At 38.3% G+C, this 24,471-nt stretch overlaps 2 protein-coding genes across 2 annotated transcripts; one reads left to right on the forward strand and one right to left on the reverse strand.

The window, feature by feature from the left end:
- Positions 1-2,056: 2,056 nt before the first annotated feature.
- On the reverse strand, positions 2,057-2,572 carry LOC122310150 (uncharacterized mitochondrial protein AtMg00810-like). Its single transcript, XM_043124029.1, has one exon. It carries the CDS (start codon positions 2,570-2,572, stop codon positions 2,057-2,059), a length of 516 nt encoding a protein of 171 aa, XP_042979963.1.
- A 3,770-nt stretch (positions 2,573-6,342) lies between these two features.
- LOC122310151 lies at positions 6,343-9,381 on the forward strand. The gene is made up of 4 exons (XM_043124030.1): positions 6,343-6,352; positions 7,100-7,923; positions 8,014-8,109; positions 8,251-9,381. Exons 1-4 carry the CDS (start codon positions 6,343-6,345, stop codon positions 9,379-9,381), a joined length of 2,061 nt encoding a protein of 686 aa, XP_042979964.1.
- Positions 9,382-24,471: the final 15,090 nt, after the last annotated feature.

A 24,471-nucleotide genomic window follows, 5' to 3' on the forward strand; every position in this document is an offset into this window, starting at 1 on the left:
TATTTTGGAGTCTTTGGGTGATATAAGGTTGTGTTTTGGAGATGTTTTTATGTTATAAGAGTTAACTCTCCGACCCTTCTGGGACCAGGGTATTACACGTAATAGGGTTACAAATTCCGAAATTAAGAGCAATGCTACATACAGTCGTAGAGTGTGCAAGCGCCATACAGTCCTTTTGAAAAAGAGTGGGGCTCATTGTTAAAAAAATCAAATTTTTATCATGTGGGTCCCGTATTTAATTACTTTTTTCAAGATAATTGCGCAATGCTTGTATTCTACAATTGCAAATATCTACAAATTATACCTTGTACATATAAAAATATTGGTTCTTTAAAATTAGGGTGATGCGGCTACACCCCAAAGAATAACAGCCAAAATTCCTTTTTTTTTCTCCAAATATTTTTTAAATATTAAAAAAAAAATCCATTAAAAACACTTTCTTAGCCATTAAATAATTAAAAAAAAAAACAATTCGATGAGTTTTATCAATGAATTTGTGGGTGGGAGTAGTTTTTTCCTTCTTTAAAAGCTTAACGCACGCCTAATGATAAAGACGGTGAGGGAAACAAATGAAAATTGCTATTGATCACAACTTTTTATAAGAGATTAAAACACTCCCAACTTGTGGAATTCAAAAGTACTAGAATCTCATGAGTAGAAGGTATTGTTAATAATTTTTATATCAATCCCCAAAAAATTCCCAGAAAACATACAATGGAGCTCAAAATTATAATTAGTATTAGAGAGCCTTGCATATCATCTTATAAATACGCATATTATATTCTTAACCTTAAAAAAGCAACATTAATTCAGCCCATGCAAAGGTTCTAACGCTCCTCTCTGATTCAATCAACAATTGCAAACTAAAGGAATATTGTATTTTTTTTTCTCATAAATATTTGGGAGATCTTTTTATCATCTAGATGTTTGACGAGCAAGAACAAAGCCAATTTTGAGTTCCAAAATTGTGAAAAAAAGAAAGCAAAGAGGATAGTTCTATGTATACACCACCTCTTATCGAAGGGCCAGCCAACAATTGCACCAATTTGTTCCATAGCTCTCCTCCAGCACCTAACCTTATGCTGGGGATACATTTTTTCATGGTTTCTAAAGTGTTCTTCAAAAGGTCCCTTCTGTCACCGAACGTCCGATGGGTTGACTCGATAGAAGACGGGAAGAAGGAGCCTTCGTCTAGGCACCAGCGCAAGGATGGATAGTTCGGGGATATGACAGCAATGGAAGCGGCTGATTCCTCAATGGCCTCGAAAAGACCCGGCTTGATCTCGTCCCTGCCGTGTAACCCTCATCTTCGAGGAAGACTTGAATGCCAAGTTCCTCAAGCGACTTGTAAAGCGTGTCAGTGAAGGTGTGGCGAGTGTCTTCGCTTTTGAAGCTTAGGAATACGTCCCATTGAAGCCTGAAAGTTGAAGTTGATGAGACAGGAATGGCGTCTTCGGCCATTTCTTTGCAGTATGTGAAACAACTCTAGATATTTCTAGTCAAGATCATTCTTGGAATATTTAGAAGAAACCTACTGAGGAAGAAATTGTATTCAACATAATGCCTTTACACGTGAGAGTTGGTATTTATACCATTACACTTAAAGAAAGTAAAGTAACTAACTTGAACTAAAGACTTAGTAACTCTAACTAGCTATTAACTATTTACAGTAAAGCAGTAAAGTAAAATAAAACCAATAACTATTTATCTACAATATCTGTGATAGTCCCCCTGAAGATGAATGGTAAATGTTGTGAACATTCATCTTGTATAACAAAGAATGAAATATAGCATATCCAAGGGGTTTGGTAAGTATATTAGTGAGCTGATGGGAAGAAGAAACATGCAAAGTTCTAAGTACTCCAGCTTGTATTTTCTCTCTAATGAGATGACAATCCAATTTAATATGTTTAGTTCTTTTGTAGAAAATAGGATTTGCTGCAATGTAGATGTTAGCTTGATTGTCACAAAAAAGTAAAGCAGGATGAGGATGATGTTGATGAAGATCAGAAAGTAAAGACTACAGCCATCTGATTTCACAAATAGTATAGGCCATTTACCTATATTCAGCTTCTGCAGATGACCTTGAAATTGTGTTTTGTTTCTTAGATTTCCAAGAAACAAGAGAATCACCAAGAAAGATACAAAAACCAGAAACAGACCTCCTTGTATCAGGACAACTAGCCCAATCCGAGTCAGCAAAAGCTTTGAGATGAATCTGCGAAGATGATGAGAAAAAAATATCTTGTCCAGGAGGCATTTTAACATACTTCAAGATCCTTAGAGCAGCTTGCATATGTGGGGCTCGAGGAGAGTCAAGGAATTGACTCAAATGATGTACTGAATAAGTGATGTCTGGTCTGGTATGAGTGAGGTAAAGTAGCCTACCAATGAGTCTTCTATAGCTTGTTCCATCCTCAATCAATTCACCATAAGTTTTTGACAATTTATAGTGAGAATCCATGGGAAAACTGGCTAATTTTGAGCCCAGTAAACCAATATCAGATGTTAACTCAAGGGCATATTTTATTTGACATAGAGAAATACCCTTTTTGGATCGGGCAATCTCCATGCCTAAGAAATATTTGACATGCCCTAAGTTCTTCAACTTGATATGTGTACTTAAAGAGGATGTAATGGACTGAACATTAGACAAATTAGTACTAGCTAAAAGTATATCATCAACATATACTAGTAAGGCCACAAAAGAATCATCAGTTTTCTTTGTGAACAAAGAATAATCTAATTTGGATTGAATAAATCCCAAATCCAACAAGGTTGTAGTGAATTTAGAATTCCACTATCGAGAAGCTTGTTTTAAACTATAGAAGGATTTCTGTAGCTTACAAACTCGTGTGTCCCCCTTTCTAATATATCCAGGAGGTGGCTTCATATACAACATTTTGTTCAAATCACCATATAGAAAAGCATTATTTGCATCTAAATGTATTAAATGCCATTTATGAATAGCTACTAATGATAAGAAGCATTTGACTATCACCATCTTTGCAATAGGAGAAAAAGTCTCTAAATAATCAAGACCTTCCCTTTGAATATACCCTTTGGCAACCAATCTTACTTTTTGTCTCTCAATTGAGCCATCAACATTAAAATTGGTTTTGTATACCCATTTACAACCAATTGGGATTGTATTAGGTGGCAAGTTAGTGTGGGTCTAGGTGTTATTTGATTCAAGGGTAGATAATTCAATATTCATAGCATCTCTCCAGTGAGAATTCTTAATAGCCTGATGATAAAATTCTAGTTCTTTATGAGATGAAATGGAAATGCTAAAAACACTATGAGATGGAGATAAATGTTTATAATATAAAAAATCAGAAATGTCATATTGATTACCTGATTTTGTAGAAACGGAGCCTGCAGAAGATGTGTTGGAGGTAGAAGCTGCTAAATTGCAGTGATAATTCTATAATTAAACAAGAGTTTTGTGTTGTCTAGTTGATTTTCGAAGAGGAGGAAAATGAACATTATCTTGAAGTGGTGGAATTATTGGAATTAATGGAGAGGAAGTGCGTGATTGCTTAGTAGAGTTATTAGAATGTGTATTTGATCTGAAATTGAATGATGGATCAACTTCAGATTGAGAAATAGAATCTGGAATTGGATTAGTTATAACAAGGTCAAATGGAATGGATGAAGGAAGTGAGGATGATTTTTGCTGAAATGGAAATATAGACTCATGAAAAATGACATCTCGGGATATAAACAATGTTTGTAAATCAAGATAAAAAAAGTTTATATCCCTTTGTTCCAAATGGATGTCCAACAAAAATACACTTCTTGGCATGAGGTGAGAATTTTGATCTATTGTGACTAAGAGTAAAAGCATAGTATAAGCATAAGCATCTAAACACTCTTAAATGATAATAGGAAGGAAGATCACCATAAAGAATCTCATATGGTGACTTTTCATTTAGAATATGAGAGGGAATATAGTTTATGATATATGTAGCAATAAGAACACATTCACCCCAGAAAGTTAGTGGAACATTGGATTGAAATTTCAAGGCTCTCGCTACATTAAGGAGATGTTGATGTTTCCTCTCAACAATAGAATTTTGTTCAGGAGTCTCAACACAAAAGTTTGGTGTATAATTCCTTTGGAACAGAAAAAATAGTCATGTTACATTCTAAACCATTATTTGTTCTTACACACTTCATTTCTTGTTTAAATTGTGTATGAACCATATTATAAAAAACTATGAAAATGGTTTTCACTTTAGATTTGGATTGCATCAAATACACCCAAGTTGATCTTGAATGATCATCAACAATGGTTAAAAAATATTTAAAACCATCATGAGTAGATAATGAAAAGGGACCCCAAATGTCACAATGTATTAAATGAAATGGACAACTGGATTTGTAAGAATGAATTGGAAATAAAAGACGTTTTCTGTTTTGCTAGAGGACATACAGAACAATGATCCTTATGATCATTTTTATTCAGAACAAGATTTGGAAGTAATTTTGCAAGTACTAACAATCTAGAAGGTGATGGGTGACCTAATATATTATGCCACAAGTTGGAATTAGAATCAGAAATAGAATTGACATTTGGTGAAAGAACTAAATTACTAGCTGCACTTACTGATGATTGTTGCAGAAAGTATAAGCTGCTTTTATACCCTTCTCAATCATCTTCTATGGGGTAAGACCCTGTATATAATAGATGTCAGACATAAAAATGAAAGAACACTTCTGATCATCAGTTAGTTTAGTTACTAAAAGAATATTATATGCAAAACTTGGCACACATAATACATCTTTCAAAACTAAATTATTTGACAAATAAGCAGTCCCAATATGCATGACTGTAACATTTTCTTCATTTGTAAGTCTGATAAAAGTATTTAAAACTTTTGTAATTGTGGTAAAAAGATTAAAGGAATGTATGATATGATCTGTCGCTCTTGTATCTATGATCTAGGTGCTTGGAAAACAATATGGAGATTCATTTATGATGGCTAGAATAACATGATGACACATTATGAGAAAGATGTAAACTAGTTTTACTTGAAAAAGGAGGTAAAACAGTTGAATTGGATATGATATTGGCTGCATGATGGTTAACATTTTTTGCAACAGGTGGTTGTGGTTATGGGTGTATTAATGCAAGTAATTGCTGATACTCTTCTTGAGAGAATAGCATAGAGTTATGTAAATCAAAAGGGGTACTCGAAAGGTGGGCTATAATCTGATTGGTTGATGAAACTCTCCCTTTTTGCCTGAAACTGGGAGGATATCTATGTAGTTTTTAGCATTTATCCATTGTATGATTAGTCATTCCACAGTGAGTACATAAGACTTTCTCCCTTTTATATTGTTGTTTTCCGAAATTTGGTCTTGAATTTTCAACTTTCTTGTTCATAAAAGCAACAGTAGTTCTTCCCATTGATCTAACTTCCTTTTGTTTTTCTTCTTGAATTACTAAAGAAAAAACTTTAGTAATTGATGGTAATGGATCCGTTAATAAAATCTGGCCTCTAACATGCGAGAATTCTTCATTCAACCCCATGAGAAACATTATAATGTGCTAATTTTGTTGATACTTTAGTAGTAAATGTGCAGCACCATAACAACAATTTCGACATGCTCCGCATGTACAATTGGGCATTTGATTGTAATTAATCAATTCATTCCACAAACATTTATATTGACAGTAAGCACTCATTGAAGCTTGATCTTGAGACAAAGATGAGAGCCCATTCTTTCCTTTGACAAAATTGATTATGCAGTTCTTCTCACATTTCTCTTGTTATTCTTGCATACACAATTGTTTCCCCAATATCTCTTGATATTGAGTTTAAAATCCAAGATAGAACCATGCTATTACATCTATCCCATACAGCGAAGAGTGGATCTGAATCTGTTGGTGGATTTATCACTCCATTTACAAAAACTATCTTGTTCTTTGCCTTTAACGCCATCTCCATTGATCTGCACCAACAATGGTAATTATCTCCTGTAAGAAGCTTAGAAACTATATAGTGTTAGACTTTTGATTTTCCTAGAAAACTTTTGTCTTCCCTAAAGTGGTTCACTTCATCTAAGATGATACACTTCATCTATCAAGCATAGGTAATTGCCCTTCATAAATAAAGTGGTGACCCTTGCTATTTTGTGATGGATGGAATAATGAGGGTAGCCTAAAGGTTGTAGGAGTAATAAATGAGGGTCCATAGTCTTGCCTATATAAAGGGGCTTGTGTTTTCCATTAGAACCATCCAAAAAGTTCTAAGGCAAAAGACTAGAAGTCCCTTGCCTACAAAATCTCTAGTCTCTTTTGTAGATTTGAAGCTTTCTAGTTATCAAGCACAAATGGCCAGAGGTAAAAGATCCTATAGATCATTTTTACAGCTTTTTCTTACATTTGGTATCAAAGAGGTTGCCTTTCAGCTTTGTGTTTGAATTATTAGTATTTCTTTTGTTCATATAATGGGCTTTTGAAATCTAGTTTTGTTCTTTTCATGATCAATGTTTTTTTTGTCATAATCTATGTCGTAAGAGAAAAGCCGGGTCATGATTTCAACCTTTTGTGGGCTCATTTTCAAGTTCAATTCATATTATTGGGCCTTTGGGCTAATTTACAGTTTTTTAAGGAGATGTCCAGTTGTATTTCTTTTAATAATGAAGGTAATGCCACAACATCCTTATTATTTAAAAGAATACATATAAAAAAAAATTGGAATCTCATTGTAATTAAATCATAGGTTTTAAGGATTTATCCCTACAGGAAAATCTTTAATTTTTGTGATTTAATTAGTATAAGAAAATGATTTTCGGTATTACAGTTAAATTTGGAATCTCATTGTAATTAAATCATAGGTTTTAAGGATTTATCCCTACAAGAAAATCTTTAATTTTTGTGATTTAATTAGTATAAGAAAATGATTTTCGGTATTACAGTTAAATTTATCTTCTGCCTATAGGTGTGGATAGTTTTATTTGTTAATATTTAGAATAATTTGTCTTATAAATAAAGATGAGTAAATTTATGCTGTTATGCAACCTTTTCCCATAGGAAGGTTAAAATTTACTTGAATTCATAGCATTAAAGTTTTTCTTGGTTTTGCAGCTGTTGTACCACAATCCTTAGCTGATGGTGTTTATTTTATTCCAATGCTTGATGGCACTAATTTTTCTGACTGGAAAGATTTGGTTCAATTTACCTTGGGGTATATGGACCTTGACTATGCATTCCGTGTGGAGCAACCACCTGCTGCCACGGATACGGATGCACAGGAAGTTATTGAAAATCGCCAATGGTGGGAGCGATCTAATCGCCTAAGTCTAATGCTCATAAAGTCTCGCATGAGTAAGAGCATTAGAGGTTCTATTGGTGATTGCGCTACAATTAAGGAATTAATGCAGGCAATTGAGGAACAGTTTGTTCGCTTTGACAAGGCTTTAGCTAGCACTCTTATCAGACAATTCACTACTAAAACCTTTGACAGTTCTAAGGGTATGCGTGCATACATTACAGAAATAAGAGACATTGTTTCTCAACTTAAGGGCTTAAAGATAGAGATATCTGAGCCATTCTTGGTCCATTTCATCCTTGACTCACTGCCATCTGAGTATGGACCTTTCAAGATCTCTTATAACACACATAAGGAAAACTGGTCAGTCACGGATCTTCTGACCATGTGTGTGCAAGAAGAGGAAAGGATGAAGCATGATCGACCTGAAAGTGCAAATATGGTCGTGAATGATAAAGTTAAGACCGAGAAGGGCCAAAGTGGACCTCAAAAGAAAAGGAAGCATAATGTGCTATCAAAATCCAATGGATCTAATGGCAAAAAGGTGACCTGCTTCTTTTGTAAGAAAGAGGGACATGTAAAGAAGAGTTGCATCAAGTATAAAGAGTGGCTTGAAAAGAAAGGTAGCTCTATATCTCTTGTGTGTCATGAATCTTTTTTCATTGATGCTCCTAAAAATTCATGGTGGATTGACTCTGGTTCTTCAATTCATATTATGAATACATTGCAGGGTTTTCTCACCAGAAGGAAACCAACAACAAGTGAACTTTGGGTTTTCACCGAAAATAAAGGGCGTTCACAAGTTGTTGCAGTTGGAGTTTTTAGAGTGATTATCAAATCGGGATATGTTTTGGATTTAAATAATGTTTTTTATATTCCAGAATTTTGTAGAAATTTAATTTCTGTTTCCAAACTTGTTATTAAAGGATACAGTTTCCTTTTTGAAAATGTTATGACTGTTTTTAAGAATAAAATTCCTGTTGGTTCTGGAACTTTAGTTGATAACCTTTTTAAATTAGATATTCATCCCGATTTTGAAGAGAATTATCTCTCTCTGCATTCAGTTGGCATTAAGAAAAACCTTTTGAATGAAAAATCTTCTCTACTATGGCATAAGAGATTGGGACACATCTCTATAGAGAGGATGAGACGGTTAGTAAAAGAAGGGATCCTACAGGATCTTGATTTTACTGACTTCAAGAATTGTGTGGACTGCATAAAGGGCAAGCAGACCATCAATAATTCTAAAGGTTCAAGAAGGAGTTCCAGTGTTCTTGAGATTATACACATAGATATATGTGGACCATTTTCTACCCCTTGCCTGAATGGTCAGAGATATTTTATCTCATTTATTGACGACTATTCTAGGTATATGTATCTTTATCTTCTGAACGAGAAGGCTCAAGCACTAGATGTTTTCAAAGCCTATAAAGCAGAAGTAGAGAATCAAAGTGAAAAGAAAATCAAGATCGTAAGATCTGATAGAGGAGGGGAATATTATGGTAGGTACACAGAACCTGGACAAATTAAGGGTCCATTTGCAAATTTCCTTCAGGAAGAAGGCATTGTTGCCCAATATTCAATGCCTGGTACACCATCACAAAATGGTGTTGCAGAAAGAAGGAATCGTACGCTAATGGATATGGTAAGGAGCATGATTAGTAAATCTAATATGCAACTTTCCTTGTGGAGTGAAGCTCTTAAAACTGCAGTGTATATATTGAATAGGGTTCCATACAAATCTGTCTCTAAGACACCTTTCGAGTTGTGGAAAGGGTGGAAACCTAGTTTAAATCATATACACATATGGGGTTGTCCTGCTGAAGTTAGGATTTATAATCCTAACATAAAGAAGTTAGATCCAAGGACAACTAGCGGTTTCTTTATTGGGTATTTAAATAACTCCAAAGGATATAGATTTTATTGTCCTAATAATAGCCCTCGAATTGTTGAATCTAAAAATGTAAAATTTCTTGAGGATGTTGAACTTAGTGGGAGTGTGAATCCTCAAGAGGTCACTTTTGAGGAAACACCTGAACATGCTACTTTGCCTTCTTTTGGAGAAAGAATGGTTGTCTTAAGGCAAAATAGATCGTAAGATCATGTAATGACACCAATTCAAGTACAGCATGTTCTCGTAAATGAGGTTCAATTTGAAGTTATTCCGCATTTACAGTCTGAGCCAATTGAGTCATCTCCAAATGATGAAGTAATGGCTCTAAGAAGATCCTCAAGAATACGTAGGCTTGCTATTCCAGATGATTACATTGTATACCTAACTGAGTCTGATTTTGACATTGGACTTCCGGAAGACCCAATTACGTTTTCACAAGCCATGAGTGGAGATAAATCTACATTTTGGTTGAATGCCATGAAAAATGAGTTAGAATCCATTTATAAGAACCAAGTCTGGGATCTCGTCGAATTACCAGAAGGGGCGGCAACAGTTGGCTGCAAATGGGTTTTTAAAACCAAACGAGATTCTTCTGGTAATGTCGAACGATATAAGGCTAGACTTGTCACTAAAGGATTCACTCAGAAAGAAGGCATTGATTATCATGAAACCTTCTCTCCAGTCTCTAAGAAGGATTCGTTGAGGATAATCATGGCTTTAGTAGCTCATTTTGATTTAGAGTTACATCAAATGGATGTGAAAACGACTTTTCTTAATGGGGATCTTGATGAAGTGGCATACATGAAACAACTTGAAGGTTTCAGTAACGACAGTCAGAAAGTATGTAAATTGAAGAAGTTTCTTTATGGACTAAAACAAGCTTCCCGTCAATGGTATTTAAAATTTCACAAGATTATTATCTCATATGGTTTTATCGAGAATCTTGTTGATCAATGTATATACTTTAAAGTCAGTGGGAGCAAATACATTTTCTTAGTCCTATATGTAGACGATATTCTTCTTGCAAGCAGTGATTTGGGATTGTTACATGAGACTAAACAATTTCTCTTCCAAAACTTTGAAATGAAGGATATGGGTGAAGCCTCTTATGTCATTGGCATAGAGATTCATACAGACAGGAAACAAAGAGTCTTAAGACTGTCTCAAAAGGCCTACATTGAAAGAGTTTTACAGAGATTCGGTATGAAAGATTGTAAAGCCTCTGTAGCTCCCATAATCAAAGGTGATAAATTTCATAAAGGACAATCACCTGAAAATGCATTGGAACAAGAGTAGATGAAAAGTGTACCTTATGCATCTGTAGTGGGTAGCTTGATGTATGCTCAAGTTTGTACCCGTCCAGACATATGTCTAGCAGTTGGATTATTGGGTCGCTATCAAAGTAACCCAGGACTTTAACATTGGATAGCTGCAAAGAAGGTGATGCGGTATTTGCAAGAAACCAAGAATTACATGCTAACTTACAGGCATACAGAAAATTTACAAGTGGTTGGCTATTCAGATTCGGATTTTGCCGGTTGTGTAGACACCAGAAAGTCTACTTCTGGATATATCTTTCTTCTTGCTGAAGGAGCTATATCTTGGAAGACTACGAAGCAATCTATAGTTGCTACGTGTGACGCCCCCAAATTCCGTTTGGGATCGAACGGAAATTTGAAGCGTCGAGACATGCAACACAAGGTTACCTGCCCCCGTTCATGACATATAAGATGCAATGTTCCTAACATGCATCTAACAATATGCAATATTCGCAGCGGATAATTTTTTTTTTCTTTAGCAATACTATGCACCAAATTGAAAATATCCCAAATGCTTAAAACAGACTCCATACATAAAAACCTATTGAACAACTAAAATCACAACACTAGTCCAAAATAGTTATGATCCAAAAGTACTGGAGATGCAACTCCATCGTACAAGTAGTAATTTAACTACTATATTAACATTAACGACGCACCGTCGTTCAATCGACTGTGTCTAGTTGGTCAGCTCCTGATCCTCCTTCAGGTCCTGTAACAAGATCTACCATTTGGGAGGAATGGTAGTTGGGACTACTACAGTGAGATTTGATTTCGAATCTCAGCAAGTTAACAAAAAACTTCCACACATGCTAATGATGCATGGATGACAGTAAAAACATAAATGCATAATCAAATTCATAAATAATTAAAGCATAACTTAGCGTACAACATAGCATAATTGACATAACTTAAATTGAAACATGAACTGAACTTGACTTGACATGAACTTGATCTGAAACTTGACTTTGTATGAACTTACTCTGAAACTTGAATTAACATGAAAAATACATACTCCATAGTTGTTGTGGCCCCATGTATTCTACGTGTAAATACATACTCCACAGTTGTTGTGGCCCCATGTATTCTACGTGTAAATACATACTCCACAGTTGTTGTGGCCCCATGTATTCTACACATCACAATGCAGTTAAATACATACTCCACAGTTGTTGTGGCCCCATGTATTCTACACAAACTGAATGTACTCAAGATGAAACGTGACTGGAAAACGAAAGGATTGGAGCCCTGATGTAATATAACGTGATTTGAACATAATTTGAAATACATGACCAACTTGAGATAGAAATATTTCGTAACATGGCATAACATATAATAGACAACATATTTAACATGACATACTTGTAATATACAGTAATACATGACAGAATATATTATGTAACAGATAAAAATTGATGACAAAATAAATTCTGTATAATAGATAATTACGTGATAACTTGGCATGGCATGACATATATGATAACATACATACATACACTGTAGTTCCTTTACTTAGCACATATACACAGTAGACTGCTAGTAAGTTAAAAGCGAACTTACCTCGATCTCCGCGTTTCTTATAAAACTTCAAGTGCGATCACGAGGAACTGTAATTAGTGATTCTAAAAGTTAGAACTAAATCACTAATAATTTGAAATATGGAAAATACTAACTTAAAGAGTAAAATTTTCATTTTACTCTCTACATGTGGGAAAATGACCGTTTTACCCATAACTTAAGGATTTTGCATACTAACTCCAAAAGTTTCCAAAATTTACATTCCTCATGTAAATTTTGTCCTAAACTTAAATATCAACTCAGAAAAATTTAAAACAAAACACAACTATGGAAAACACACTATGGCCGAAACATCCATAGGCCATTTCCCTTATTTTTTTGTTGCAATTCTTTTCAACTTCAAAACTCATGCTTAAACCAAAATTTTACAACAAACATCTTCCAATCCTAAGTTCAAAACCATACTTAAAACATCCATTTAGAAAAAACTAATAATCAACACCAAACTTTTTTGTAAAAAGATCCAAGCACTTGAATCACAAGTTTTGACCTTAAATCAAAACATCTCCAAGAGTTTCAAAAATCAAATCTTACTTCTAACATATTCATAATATCATCCTAACATCAACCATGCTTTAAATCATCAAACCAAAGTCACTAAAATCACAAAATAACATTTGGAGTTTTTGGTTTTACACTTAGTCCAAAAACAGAAACTTTTTCCTCAACTAGTTTTGATAAATCTCTTGATCTATGACTTATAAATATATGATCTTCAAACCAAACCATCACATGGTTTAAAAAAATATCCTAAAACATATATAAGCTTCTAATTCAAGATCACATGGTTAGAAATTAACAAAAACATAAATTTAGCCAAGAATATCCACACTTTGGCTTATTTGAATATCTCTTTGCATAAAATTTCATATCTTTGAAACTAACATCAAATATCTTCAAAATAATAATATAACATGTATATAAGATACTTAGGATCCTCCAATAAAATTATTAAAGTCATTAGAATAGGTTTAGACCACCAAAGAGTTAAACTTTTTCAAAACAGAAACTGTTTTTCTTCTTCCAGTTTCTAAATCTAAGAAAATATTTCATTAAAACCTTTAATCATGCAAAAATCCTCAACCAATAGTCACATATACATGTTAACAATACTCCATAAAAATTTCGGACCAATATCTATCCATTAGCTTGGTCAAAAACTCCAAACTATAACATATTCTCCAGTTTATCTCCCAGAATGACCTTTCTATAGTTTACATAATATTTGACTGACCAAATGATCTTCAAATGGGGCAAATAAGATATCCATGTAAACTAGACTCAAAAAGGAATAACTTATAGGAGGAGACTTTATGATAAAACACTTACAACAGCTTCGAAATGGGTGTACAAAAGAACTCCTAAAAGCTGTCCTAGAGAGAGTGTTTGATAATCTTTTATTGGAAAGTGTAATTGAAGATAAGTTCATGGGTGCTGGCTGGACATATTTATAGACGAGATAAGGGAGGTGATAAGGCTGGAGTTGAGAGTTGAGTGTGGTTTTTCTCCTACCCAAAATATCTATAAAAGATTATCTCATAATATTCTATCCAATAATATCTACAAAAAATCAACTTAAAGATATTTTTATCTAATAATATCTATAAAAATCAACTCAAAATATTTTTACCCAATAATATTCACGAAAATTATCTCAAGATATTTTTTTTTATCCAATAATATCTACAGTTTTGAACAGACGTTTTGTCCGAAAATATGAAAAAATGTTATTGCGCCATAAGACTTTAAATAACCCTCCGAGTCTAATGGCACAAATCATAATACATTTTGACACTTCTAACTATCTCTAATAATAAAAAACACACTTCTGATACCATAGTAAATAATAACACTAACTATGTAGTTAGACAAAAACCTATACGATTAATGGATTCGTGAAAACTTATGGGGTTTTCACAAGGTTCCTAAAGTTAATAGAAATTTCACAATTGAATTTCTAGCGGGCTGTTACACTACGTCTACTATGGAGGCAGAATTTATTGCGTGCTATGAAACAACGACACAAGCCATATGGTTGAAGAATTTTATTTCTGGTCTTAAAATTGTTGATTCCATTCAAAGACCAATAAAGATTCTTTGTGATAATACCACTGCAGTGTTCTTCTCAAAGAACAATAAGAGCGGAAGCAGAAGCAAGCATATTGACATAAAGTATTTAAGTGTGAGAGAGAGCATCAAATATAATGTGGTGTATATTGAGTATACCAGTACAAATTTGATGTTAGCTGATCCAATGACCAAAGGTTTACTGGTAAAACAGTTTCAGGGTCATGTGGATCGTATGGGCCTAACTGAAGTGTAATCTCTCATGTTACTATATAGAATAAAGTTGAATTCAGTTTTAGTTTTGCGCATAAAGTAATGAATTCGTCATATCCATTGGGTGATTAAGTTGGACCCGAATGACTTTTAATAGTTGTTCATAAAGTATTTTTAAGGGATACTATGTATTGTGACACATGGAAGGGAAATGTTCACTATAAAAAGCAATACCACCATGGTTTGTATATAGGATACCTTAACAGAATTAAGGGCATTATTTTGGCCATTTATGTTTTACCTATTAAGTGAACCAAGTGGGAGAATGTTAGACTTTTGGTTTTCCTAGAAAACCTTTGTCTTCCCTAAAGTGGTTCACTTCATCTAAGATGATACACTTCATCTATCAAGCATAGGTAATTGCCCTTCATAAATAAAGCGGTGACCCTTGCTATTTTGTGATGGATGGAATAATGAGGGTAGCCTAAAGGTTGTAGGAGTAATAAATGAGGGTCCCTAGTCTTGCCTATATAAAGGGGCTTGTGTTTTCCATTAGAACCACCCAAAAAGTTCTAAGGCAAAAGACTAGAAGTCCCTTTCCTACAAAATCTCTAGTCTCTTTTATAGATTTGAAGCTTTCCAGTTATCAAGCACAAATGGCCGGAGGTAAAAGATCCTATAGATCCTTTTTACAGCTTTTTCTTACATATAGAACCTATAGAATCTCCATTGTGCAAATAATATGGATTTTCTGCATTCAATGAAGCAGAGGCTTCTTCTTCACTCATCTTGTATTAAATCTTGAACAATTGAGCTTGGATCTTGTATTGAATCTTGCAGTGGTAGCGGTAGTGGTCAGAAGCAAAACCCTAAGGTATCTGGCTCTGATACCATGAAACAACTCCAGATATTTCCAATCAAGAGCATTCTCGAAATATTTAGAAGAAAGCTACCGAGGAAGAAATTGTATTCAACATAATGCCTTTACACGTGAGAGTTGGTATTTATACCATTACACTAAAAGAAAGTAAAGTAACTAAATTGAACTAATGACTTAGTTACACTAGCTAACTATTTACTATTTACACTAAAGCAGTAAAGTAAAATAAAACCAGTAACTATTTATCTAAAATATCTGTGATAGTATGTGTGATCAAGACTTTTTTGTTTGAGAAAGGGGAGCAGTTTGCAATTGATATGCATTCTCTAGCTTTTGGAAAAGAGGTTGGAACGGCAAACAAATAATGTATGGGTAGTTATTCTAAACTTGATTCGGTGCTTGCTTCTAATCATCATGGCTGCACGGAAGGATTCCTTTGTCCACGAGCATAATTAAGTATCATTGTGTTCTTTTTCTTTTCCACCCTCTTTATAACTAAGTTGTATAAATAAAAGTAAAGTTAATACAAAAGTAGAGGTGAAATTGAAAATGCTTACAAACACTCCCATCTCATTTAAAACAAGGTATAAATGAATAAAAATAAATTAAAAAAGTATTTTTTATCCAACCAGAGGGGAAACATGGATTTGAGCTATGTTGATTTTGTTGTTTTGGACTTGCTGATGTAGAACTCGCCACCTCTCTAAATCTTGATTTCCAATGATAGAAAGTTTAAAAGAAAAATGATTTATGCAAGTTTTAAATAGATAAATTTTACAAAGTCTTATTATAAAAAAATAAACTCCACCTTGAAAACGTATATATAAATAAATCTATTCTTTTTTATGAGAATTACTTTCTTATAAAAAAGATTTAGAACTTGTCTATTTAAGAAGGAAAATGCTTGGCCACCGAGAGATGGTCCTGAGATAATTTTCCGATACCTTCTTTTTATTTTATTTTTACTTGGTAATTTAGGAAATGTTTTTTTAATGATGTTGTGATTTTTTTTTTTTTAAATATTTAAGGATATGAAAAACATTTTATGAAAAAAAGGGCCAAATGCATGGCCTTATCAGGGAGATCACTCTCTCGCGCTACAGTACTCTTGGTGGGTGTAGTACCATTGTGATGACCCGCTTTTAAGTGTATTTTCGCTGAAATAATTGTTTTTATTTTAATTAATATATCAGTTATTTATTTTAATTTATTTGCGTCTTAAAATTAGTTTTTAATTTAATTTAATTTATTTGACGTTGTGTTTTATTTCTTTAAGTTGTTTTGTGGTTTTTAATCTTTTCGGCGGTTTAGTTTTGTTTTCCTGGAGTGAGGATTGGACCTCACTTCCTTTCACATCTTTTTCCTTTTCTCTTTTTCCTTTTTTCTTTTTCTTTTTTTTTTCTTTTTCCTTCTTCTTTTCTTTTTCCTTTCTTTTTCTTTTTTTCTTCTTTTTCTTTTTTCTTTTCTCTCTCCCCGCGTCCGAACCCCCCGATCGGCTCTCTCTCTCTCCTCCCTCTCCCTCACGCTGATACCTTCTCTCTACCGGCCCACCGCCGTCTGGCCACCACTCGGCTCGCCACCGGTCCCATTTTCTTCCCCTCCCTCCGGCGCACCACCCCTCCAAAGCCCACCCCCAACCGGCCGGCCGTTTGGCCGGAAAAGCTCTCCAAAGCCTCCACGGATTTTGCTCCGATCCGCCGCCGTCGCTCCACCTCCGGCCACCACTTCTTCACCACTTCATCACCGACTCCTTGCCGTCCTAACCCACCCATTTCCGGCCTCCAACGACCACCGGAACAGCTCCTACGAGCTTAGTTTCCGATTTGCACTTTCCGGCCATTTCCGGCGATTCCGCCGCCACCCACGGCCGTTCACCACTTCCAATAGCTTCACAACCATCCCTAGACCTTTCCCTATCAATTTCGTGTCCTAGTTTGTCCCCGTTCAAAAGTGGGTTTTTCAAACCCACGGCCGCAGTGAATTTTCACTGTGACGTTGCTTTTCCGCCGTCGTTTGCAACGCCGCTTGTTTTCTAAAATTACCGTATAGCGCTGTAAGTATTTTCCAAACCCTATTTTCAGATTTAAATATATATTTCTCTTTCAATTAATTAAATTGCTGGTTGGTTGATTCCGGACTGAGTCCGAGGAGTTCGGGGGTCGGATGAATGGAGGTCGGAGTTGCCTGTTTATTTGTTTTATGTTGTTGGATTATTTTATTATGCATTGATATGGCATTACATGGTGCATGCACGTGTGTTTTTGTTTATGTGTGAAAAGCCTGTGTATTGGCGTGAGTGGTTTTACGGGTGCGTGTGTATCACGAGCCCAAGCCGGGATGAGTTATTATCTCAGTGGAGCTCCTCTGGTACTCGGGAGCGGAATAAATTGAGTGATGTCCCCTGAGTTGTCGCTAGACGACTGGAGCGGGACTAGGGGTTGCTTGGCTACGAACGCGCCGGGCGCGGAACCGGGCATCGCCCTACGCACCGACTCCGTGGCCCTTCGCTGGTGAGGGCTAGAGGATGCTTGGCTACGCACGCGCGGGGCGCGGAACTGGGCATCGCTTGTTAGGTGTCACACGCGCGGTGGTACTCTGCGGTGTGGCACTGGAGCCAGGGTGTACGGATGACCCCTAGGGGAGGTCATGGTGCACGCGGTTAAAATTGGATAATGGTTTGAGAGGCCAAATGGGACTTTTGGCGTGGTATTGGGCCAAATGGACTTTTGGCGAGATATTGGGCCAAATGTGACTTTTGGCGTGTTAGTTAGAAAGGTTGTGTGTTTTTGGGCCAAATGGGTTTTTGGCGTGTGTGGAAAACTGGTGTTTTATGGGCTTTGTGCATTGGGCATGTTTGATACATCTTGTTTGAGTTTTATGTGTTTTTATCTAGTAGTGTTTGGGTTTTACTTACCTGCGGTACCATTCTTGGTTCCGTAGCTTTTGGTGCAGAGTTAGAGGACGAAGAGGAGGAGGCTGAGCCCGAGGATGCGGCTCCGCCGGGTTGCTGATGCTATGTTTTATATTTGTTTAAAACTGTATTTGTGTTTTGTAATATTTTATCTATGTACGTTTTAAACAGCTTGTATTACGTTAAGAAAAATTCTGGTACTTAGTTATGACTTTCGTTATCCGCTGCGTGTTCTTTCGTGCACATTTGTTGCCTTTGCACACACTTGGCACCCGTCGATAGGATGGTGACCCGGGTTGTCACCATCCGGACGTCTCGATTTTTCCGTGTTCGGGCGTGGGGATTTGGGGGCGTCACAGGTGGTATTAGAGCGGTTTGGCTCTGGGTAAAACCACGTGTCCCGTAGGTAGTACCAGAATGTTTTTTTTTTTTAAAGTTGTGTTTTAAAATTTATGTTAAGTATAGTTGTTTTATTTGTTTTGTTTGTGTGAGCTTGTTTGCTTGTTTTTATTTATTTAGTTATGTTTTTGCATGTTGGTTTCTTTTGTTTCTTGCCGTGTAGTGTTGTTTTTTGTTTTGTTGGTTTTATGATGGTTTTATTTGTTTTCTTAAAGGAGGGTCAAGAGTGGTGTTGTGGCAGGATTATGGGGAGACCAAGGAAAAATACTCAGGAGCCACGGGACAATACCTCCAGGGATGACTCCATAGCCGAAGCAATTCGGCAGATGACGGAGTTTATGCAACAGAGTGCGAGGTCTCAACAGGCAGGGCCTTGGCCACCACAAGGACCTTGGCCACCACAAGGGGGTCCTTGGCCACCATCAGGAGGGCCTTGTCCACCATCAGGAGGGCCTTATCCACCGTCAGGAGAGCCTTGTCCGCAACAAGGAGGGTATTAGCCACAACCAGGAGGTCCCTGGCCATATCAGGGAGGGCCTTGGATGTATCCAGGAGGGTCCAGTAACATGGTGCAAGCCGGATGCACCTATGAGCGCTTCTTGGCGCATAGGACTCCACACTTCACTGGAAATGAGGATCCGCTTCAGGCTGGAAAATGGATCAAAGATTTGGAGAAAACTTTTGAGGTGTGTGGGTGCACTGAGGCACAGCAAGTACTTTACGCCAGCTATCTCTTGCAAGGTACCGCTTCTGATTGGTGGGATACCAAGAGGGTGCTGTTGGAATCTGAATTGGGATCTTTCGCTGCGGTGACCTGGCAGCGTTTCAAGAAGGAGTTCAATGACCGCTTCTTTCCCGCAACGGTAAGGAAGCAAAAGGCAAGAGAGTTCTCCAATCTGGTCCAAGGGGGTGCGACAATGGAACTATACGCTCAGAGGTTCATAGAACTTGAGCGGTTTGCTCCTCACCTTGTCGCCACTGAGGAGATGCGAGCAGATCGTTTCCAGGAGGGGCTGCGTCATGACATACGCCGTATGGTGGTCAGCCATCGGATATCCACTTTTCAGGAGTTAGTGGATGTGGCCACCCTTGTAGAGCGGGAAAATAATCTGAGTATGGGCTCCCCTCCAGGGCATAAGAGGCGGAGTTTCTCTGGTGAAGGAAGCAGCTCGGGTTCGCCCCAGAAATTCGTTCAGCGGACCGGAACTCGACCTCAAGCATCCTCAAGTGTTCGCATGGGAGGACGTGTGCCTGTTTGTGGAGCTTGTAATAGAGCTCATGAGGGCGAGTGTCGGACGAGTAGCGGACCCCAGTGTTATCGGTGCGGCCAAGTGGGACATATCGCTCGGGATTGCCCCGTCAGAGTTCAAGGAAGCCGTGGAGGTAGACACGGTGGAAGAACCAACCCGAGACAAGCAGTGCAAGCCCGGGTTTATGCTGTCACACCCGGAGAGGTGGATGATGAGGCACCAGCGATCCATGATGCTGGAGTAATCACAGGTATGGATTAATTTAATTTTTAAGTTGGATTTAATTTTTGGTGCATTTGGTTTCTTCGTTGTTTTTTTTGGATTTCATGGGTTGTGTGTTTGGTTCAGGAAGAGTCCGTTTGTATGAGTTTTATGCTTGTACTTTGTTTGATTCCGGTGCTTCACGATCGTTTGTGTCTTCCACGTTTGCTCGGGTGTGTAATTTGGTCACGGAACCGTTGCTGAAGGCTATGGTAGTGGCCCTACCCGATGGTGAGATGGTGTGGTGTTCCAAGGTTGCTTTGGGATGCCCGTTAAATTTTGAGGGAAGATTCCTGGATGCTGATTTGGTGGTGTTCAAGCTGTTGGGTTTTGATATCATCCTCGGGATGGATTGGCTATACCGATATTCTGCGAGTATTAATTGCAGAAGTCGGATAATTAGCTTTCAGCTTCCAGATGATGATTGTCTGGAATTTGTGGGGAGTAGATTAAAAGAGAAACCGATAATTATATCGGCGATTCAGGCAAGACGAGAGATTGCATGGGGAGCGGATGCATTCTTGGTGCAGATGGTGTCCACGCCGTCTGAGAAGAAGTCTTTGGCAGACATCCCAGTTGTGGAAGAATTCCCCGATGTGTTTGTGGATGACTTGCCCGAACTACTCCCTGTTCGGGAGATGGAGTTTGTTATAGATTTGGAACCTGGAGCGGCTCTTGTGCATAAAGCTCCTTATCGCATGGCACCGGCTGAATTGAAAGAGTTGAAGACTCAGTTGCAAGAACTGGTAGAGAAGGGATTTATTCAGCCTAGTACGTCGCCGTGGGGTGCACCAGTTTTATTTGTTAAGAAGAAAGATGGAACCCTCCGTATGTGCATTGACTATCGGGAATTGAACAAGGTGACCATCAAAAATAAATACCATCTCCCGCGGATTGATGATTTGTTTGACCAGCTTCAAGGAGCAGCCGTGTTCTCTAAGATTGATCTGAGGTCGGGATACTACCAGCTGAGAATCAGAAACCAGGATGTGCCTAAAACTGCTTTCAGGTCGAGGTATGGGCATTATGAATTTAAGGTGATGCCGTTTGGGTTAGCTAATGCCCCTGCAGCGTTCATGGATTTGATGAATCGAGTGTTTCGACCTTATCTGGATTCCTTTGTGGTAGTATTTATTGATGATATACTGATTTATTCCCGAGATGTTGAAGAGCATGTGTATCATCTTAGTCTGGTACTAGAGAGATTGAGAGAACACTAGCTATACGCCAAGCTCAGCAAGTGTGAGTTCTGGTTGGAAGAAGTTAAATTTCTTGGGCATGTAATTTCCCGGGGCGGAGTGGCAGTTGATCCTAGTAAGGTAGAAGCCATATTGTCATGGCAGCGCCCGACAACAGTGCGCGAGGTCAGGAGTTTCTTGGGGCTCGCATGTTACTACCGAAGATTTGTAGAGGGTTTTGCTCGCCTATCTGGACCTCTCACAGTTTTGACTCGGAAGAATACAGAATTTGTTTGGTCAGAGAAATGTGAGAGAAGCTTCCAGGAATTGAAGAACAGGTTGACAACGGCACCAGTGTTAGCACTCCCAGAACCGCATAAGCCATTCGTAGTCTTCAGTGATGCGTCTAAGTTCGGTTTGGGTTGTGTCCTTATGCAGGAAGGACGGGTTGTAGCCTATGCATCTCGTCAGCTAAAGGACCATGAAAAGAATTATCCGACGCATGATCTAGAATTGGCTGCGATTGTTTTTGCCCTTAAGATCTGGCGGCACTTCTTATATGGGGAAGCTTGCGAGGTATTTACTGATCATAAGAGCTTGAAGCATTTGTTTTCCCAGAAAAATCTGAATATGAGGCAGAGGCGATGGCTGGAGCTAATCAGTGACTATCAGTGTGAGATCAAGTACCACCCGGGGAAGGCTAATATAGTTGCTGATGCTTTGAGCCGGAAGTCTCACTTGGAAGATGAAGCCGAGCCGTCAGAATTGGAATCGTTGCTTTGTGGGATGAGAAGGCTCATTATAGAAAGTTCGCAGCAAGTAGAGATTTTGTCTTCAGTTCTTGATATTCGGGTAACTGATTTTGAAGAATTGAAAGCTCTCCAAAGAAAGGATCCGAAGCTGCTGAACATCAGGAAAAGAGTCCGAAAATCTCGAGGGCCGTTGCACTATAGCGTGGATAGTGATGGGATACTTCGGTTCCGAGATCGCAGAGTGGTCCCAAAGGACTCAGATTTCAAAGAACGGATCATGGCGGAAGCTCATGCGGCCCCGTATTCAGTTCATCTCGGCAGTACAAAGATGTATCGAGATTTGAAGAAAAATTACTGGTGGGATGGAATGAAGAAGGACGTTGCCTTATATGTGGAAAAATGTCACACATGCCGTCAGGTGAAGGCCGAGCATCAGAGACCTGCAGGTATGCTCCAACCCCTCCCTATTCCTGAGTGGAAATGGGATGATATCACGATGGACTTCGTGGTGGGTTTGCCGAGAACGCCTAGTGGGAAGAATTCTGTTTGGGTGATTGTGGACCAGTTAACGAAGAGTGCTCATTTTCTGCCTGTTAATAACACCGACTCTTTGGGTAAGTTGACCCGTTTGTATGTCAAAGAGATAGTGCGACTACACGGCGTACCAAAGAGTATAGTGTCGGATCGAGACCCGAGGTTTACGTCGCAGTTCTGGAAGAGTTTGCAGGCAGCTTTGGGTACTAAGTTGAAGTTCAGTACTGCTTATCATCCGCAGACAGACGGCCAGTCAGAGCGCACCATTTAGACCCTGGAAGACATGTTGCAAGCATGTGTCCTGGAATTCCAAGGGAGTTGGGAAAATCATTTGCTGCTCATCGAGTTTGCCTACAATAACAGCTTCCATGCGACCATTCAGATGGCTCCCTATGAAGCTCTTTATGGGAGAAAGTGTAGGTCGCCCTTGTGTTGGGATGAAGTTGGGGAGAGTAGGGTAATTGGACCCGAAATAATTCAAGAAATGCAAAGCCAAGTCCGGATCATCAGAGACAAAATGGCGGCAGCTCAGAGTCGCCAGAAAAGCTACGCTAACACCCGGAGGAGAGAGTTGTCTTTTGAAGTTGGTGATTGGGTTTACCTTAAAGTCTCTCCCACGAGAGGTGTTAAGCGTTTTGGTAAGAAGAGGAAACTAGATCCGAGGTACGTCGGCCCTTTTCAGATTCTGGAGAGAGTAGGGTCTGTCGCCTATAGAGTTGCTTTGCCAGATTATTTTGGGGATGTTCATGATGTCTTCCACGTATCATCCCTGAAGAAGAGCTTTGGACAGCAAGAGCCACGTTTCGTCGACCCAGCAGGTATTCAGTTGCAACCGGATCTCACCTATGAAGTTGTTCCGTCGCAGATCATGGATTGGAAGGAGAAACAGTTGAGGTCCAAGACGATACCTTTGGTTAAAGTGGCTTGGGGAGATCCGTTAGCACAAGACTTCTCTTGGGAGCGAGCAGCGGACATGAGGGAGCAGTACCCGTATTTGTTCGAATAAGGAAGGTATGTGTCTTAATCTTGATCACAGATGGTTGATGTGCTTTCTTGTGGCTTGCTTTAAGTTGGTGGTTGATTTGCAATTTCGAGGACGAAATTGTTTTTAAGGAGGGGAGGATGTGATGACCCGCTTTTGAGTGTATTTTCGCTGAAATAATTGTTTTTATTTTAATTAATATATCAGTTATTTATTTTAATTTATTTGCGTTTTAAAATTAGTTTTTAATTTAATTTAATTTATTTGATGTTGTGTTTTATTTCTTTAAGTTGTTTTGTGGTTTTTAATCTTTTTGGCTGCTTAGTTTTGTTTTCCCGGAGTGAGGATTGGACCTCACTTCCTTTCACATCTTTTTCCTTTTCTCTTTTTCCTTTTTTCTTTTTCTTTTTTTTGTCTTTTTCCTTCTTCTTTTCTTTTTCCTTTCTTTTTCTTTTTTTCTTCTTTTTCTTTTTTCTTTTCTCTCTCCCCGCGTCCGAACCCCCCCCGATCGGCTCTCTCTCTCTCCTCCCTCTCCCTCACGCCGATACCTTCTCTCTACCGGCCCACCGCCGTCCGGCCACCACTCGGCTCGCCACCGGCCCCATTTTCTTCCCCTCCCTCCGGCGCACCACCCCTCCAAAGCCCACCCCCAACCGGCCGGCCGTTTGGCCGGAAAAGCTCTCCAAAGCCTCCACGGATTTTGCTCCGATCCGCCGCCGTCGCTCCACCTCCGGCCACCACTTCTTCACCACTTCATCACCGACTCCTTGCCGTCCTAACCCACCCATTTCCGGCCTCCAACGACCACCGAAACAGCTCCTATGAGCTTAGTTTCCGATTTGCACTTTCCGGCCATTTCCGGCGATTCCGCCCCCACCCACGGCCGTTCACCACTTCCAATAGCTTCACAACCATCCCTAGACCTTTCCCTATCAATTTCGTGTCCTAGTTTGTCCCCGTTCAAAAGTGG

The sequence above is a fragment of the Carya illinoinensis genome, chromosome 5 (assembly GCF_018687715.1).
Source record: "Carya illinoinensis cultivar Pawnee chromosome 5, C.illinoinensisPawnee_v1, whole genome shotgun sequence".
NCBI lineage: Eukaryota > Viridiplantae > Streptophyta > Magnoliopsida > Fagales > Juglandaceae > Carya > Carya illinoinensis.

Bases quoted from the DNA above. Each gene is read 5' to 3' on its own strand.
- LOC122310150 (XM_043124029.1), bottom strand. From the start codon at position 2,572: ATGGAGATTGCCCGATCCAAAAAGGGTATTTCTCTATGTCAAATAAAA.
- LOC122310151 (XM_043124030.1), top strand. The intron at 7,924-8,013 runs GTGTGTCATGAA...AATACATTGCAG, and splicing joins AAGGTAGCTCTATATCTCTT to GGTTTTCTCACCAGAAGGAA. The intron at 8,110-8,250 runs GTGATTATCAAA...ACTGTTTTTAAG, and splicing joins TTGCAGTTGGAGTTTTTAGA to AATAAAATTCCTGTTGGTTC.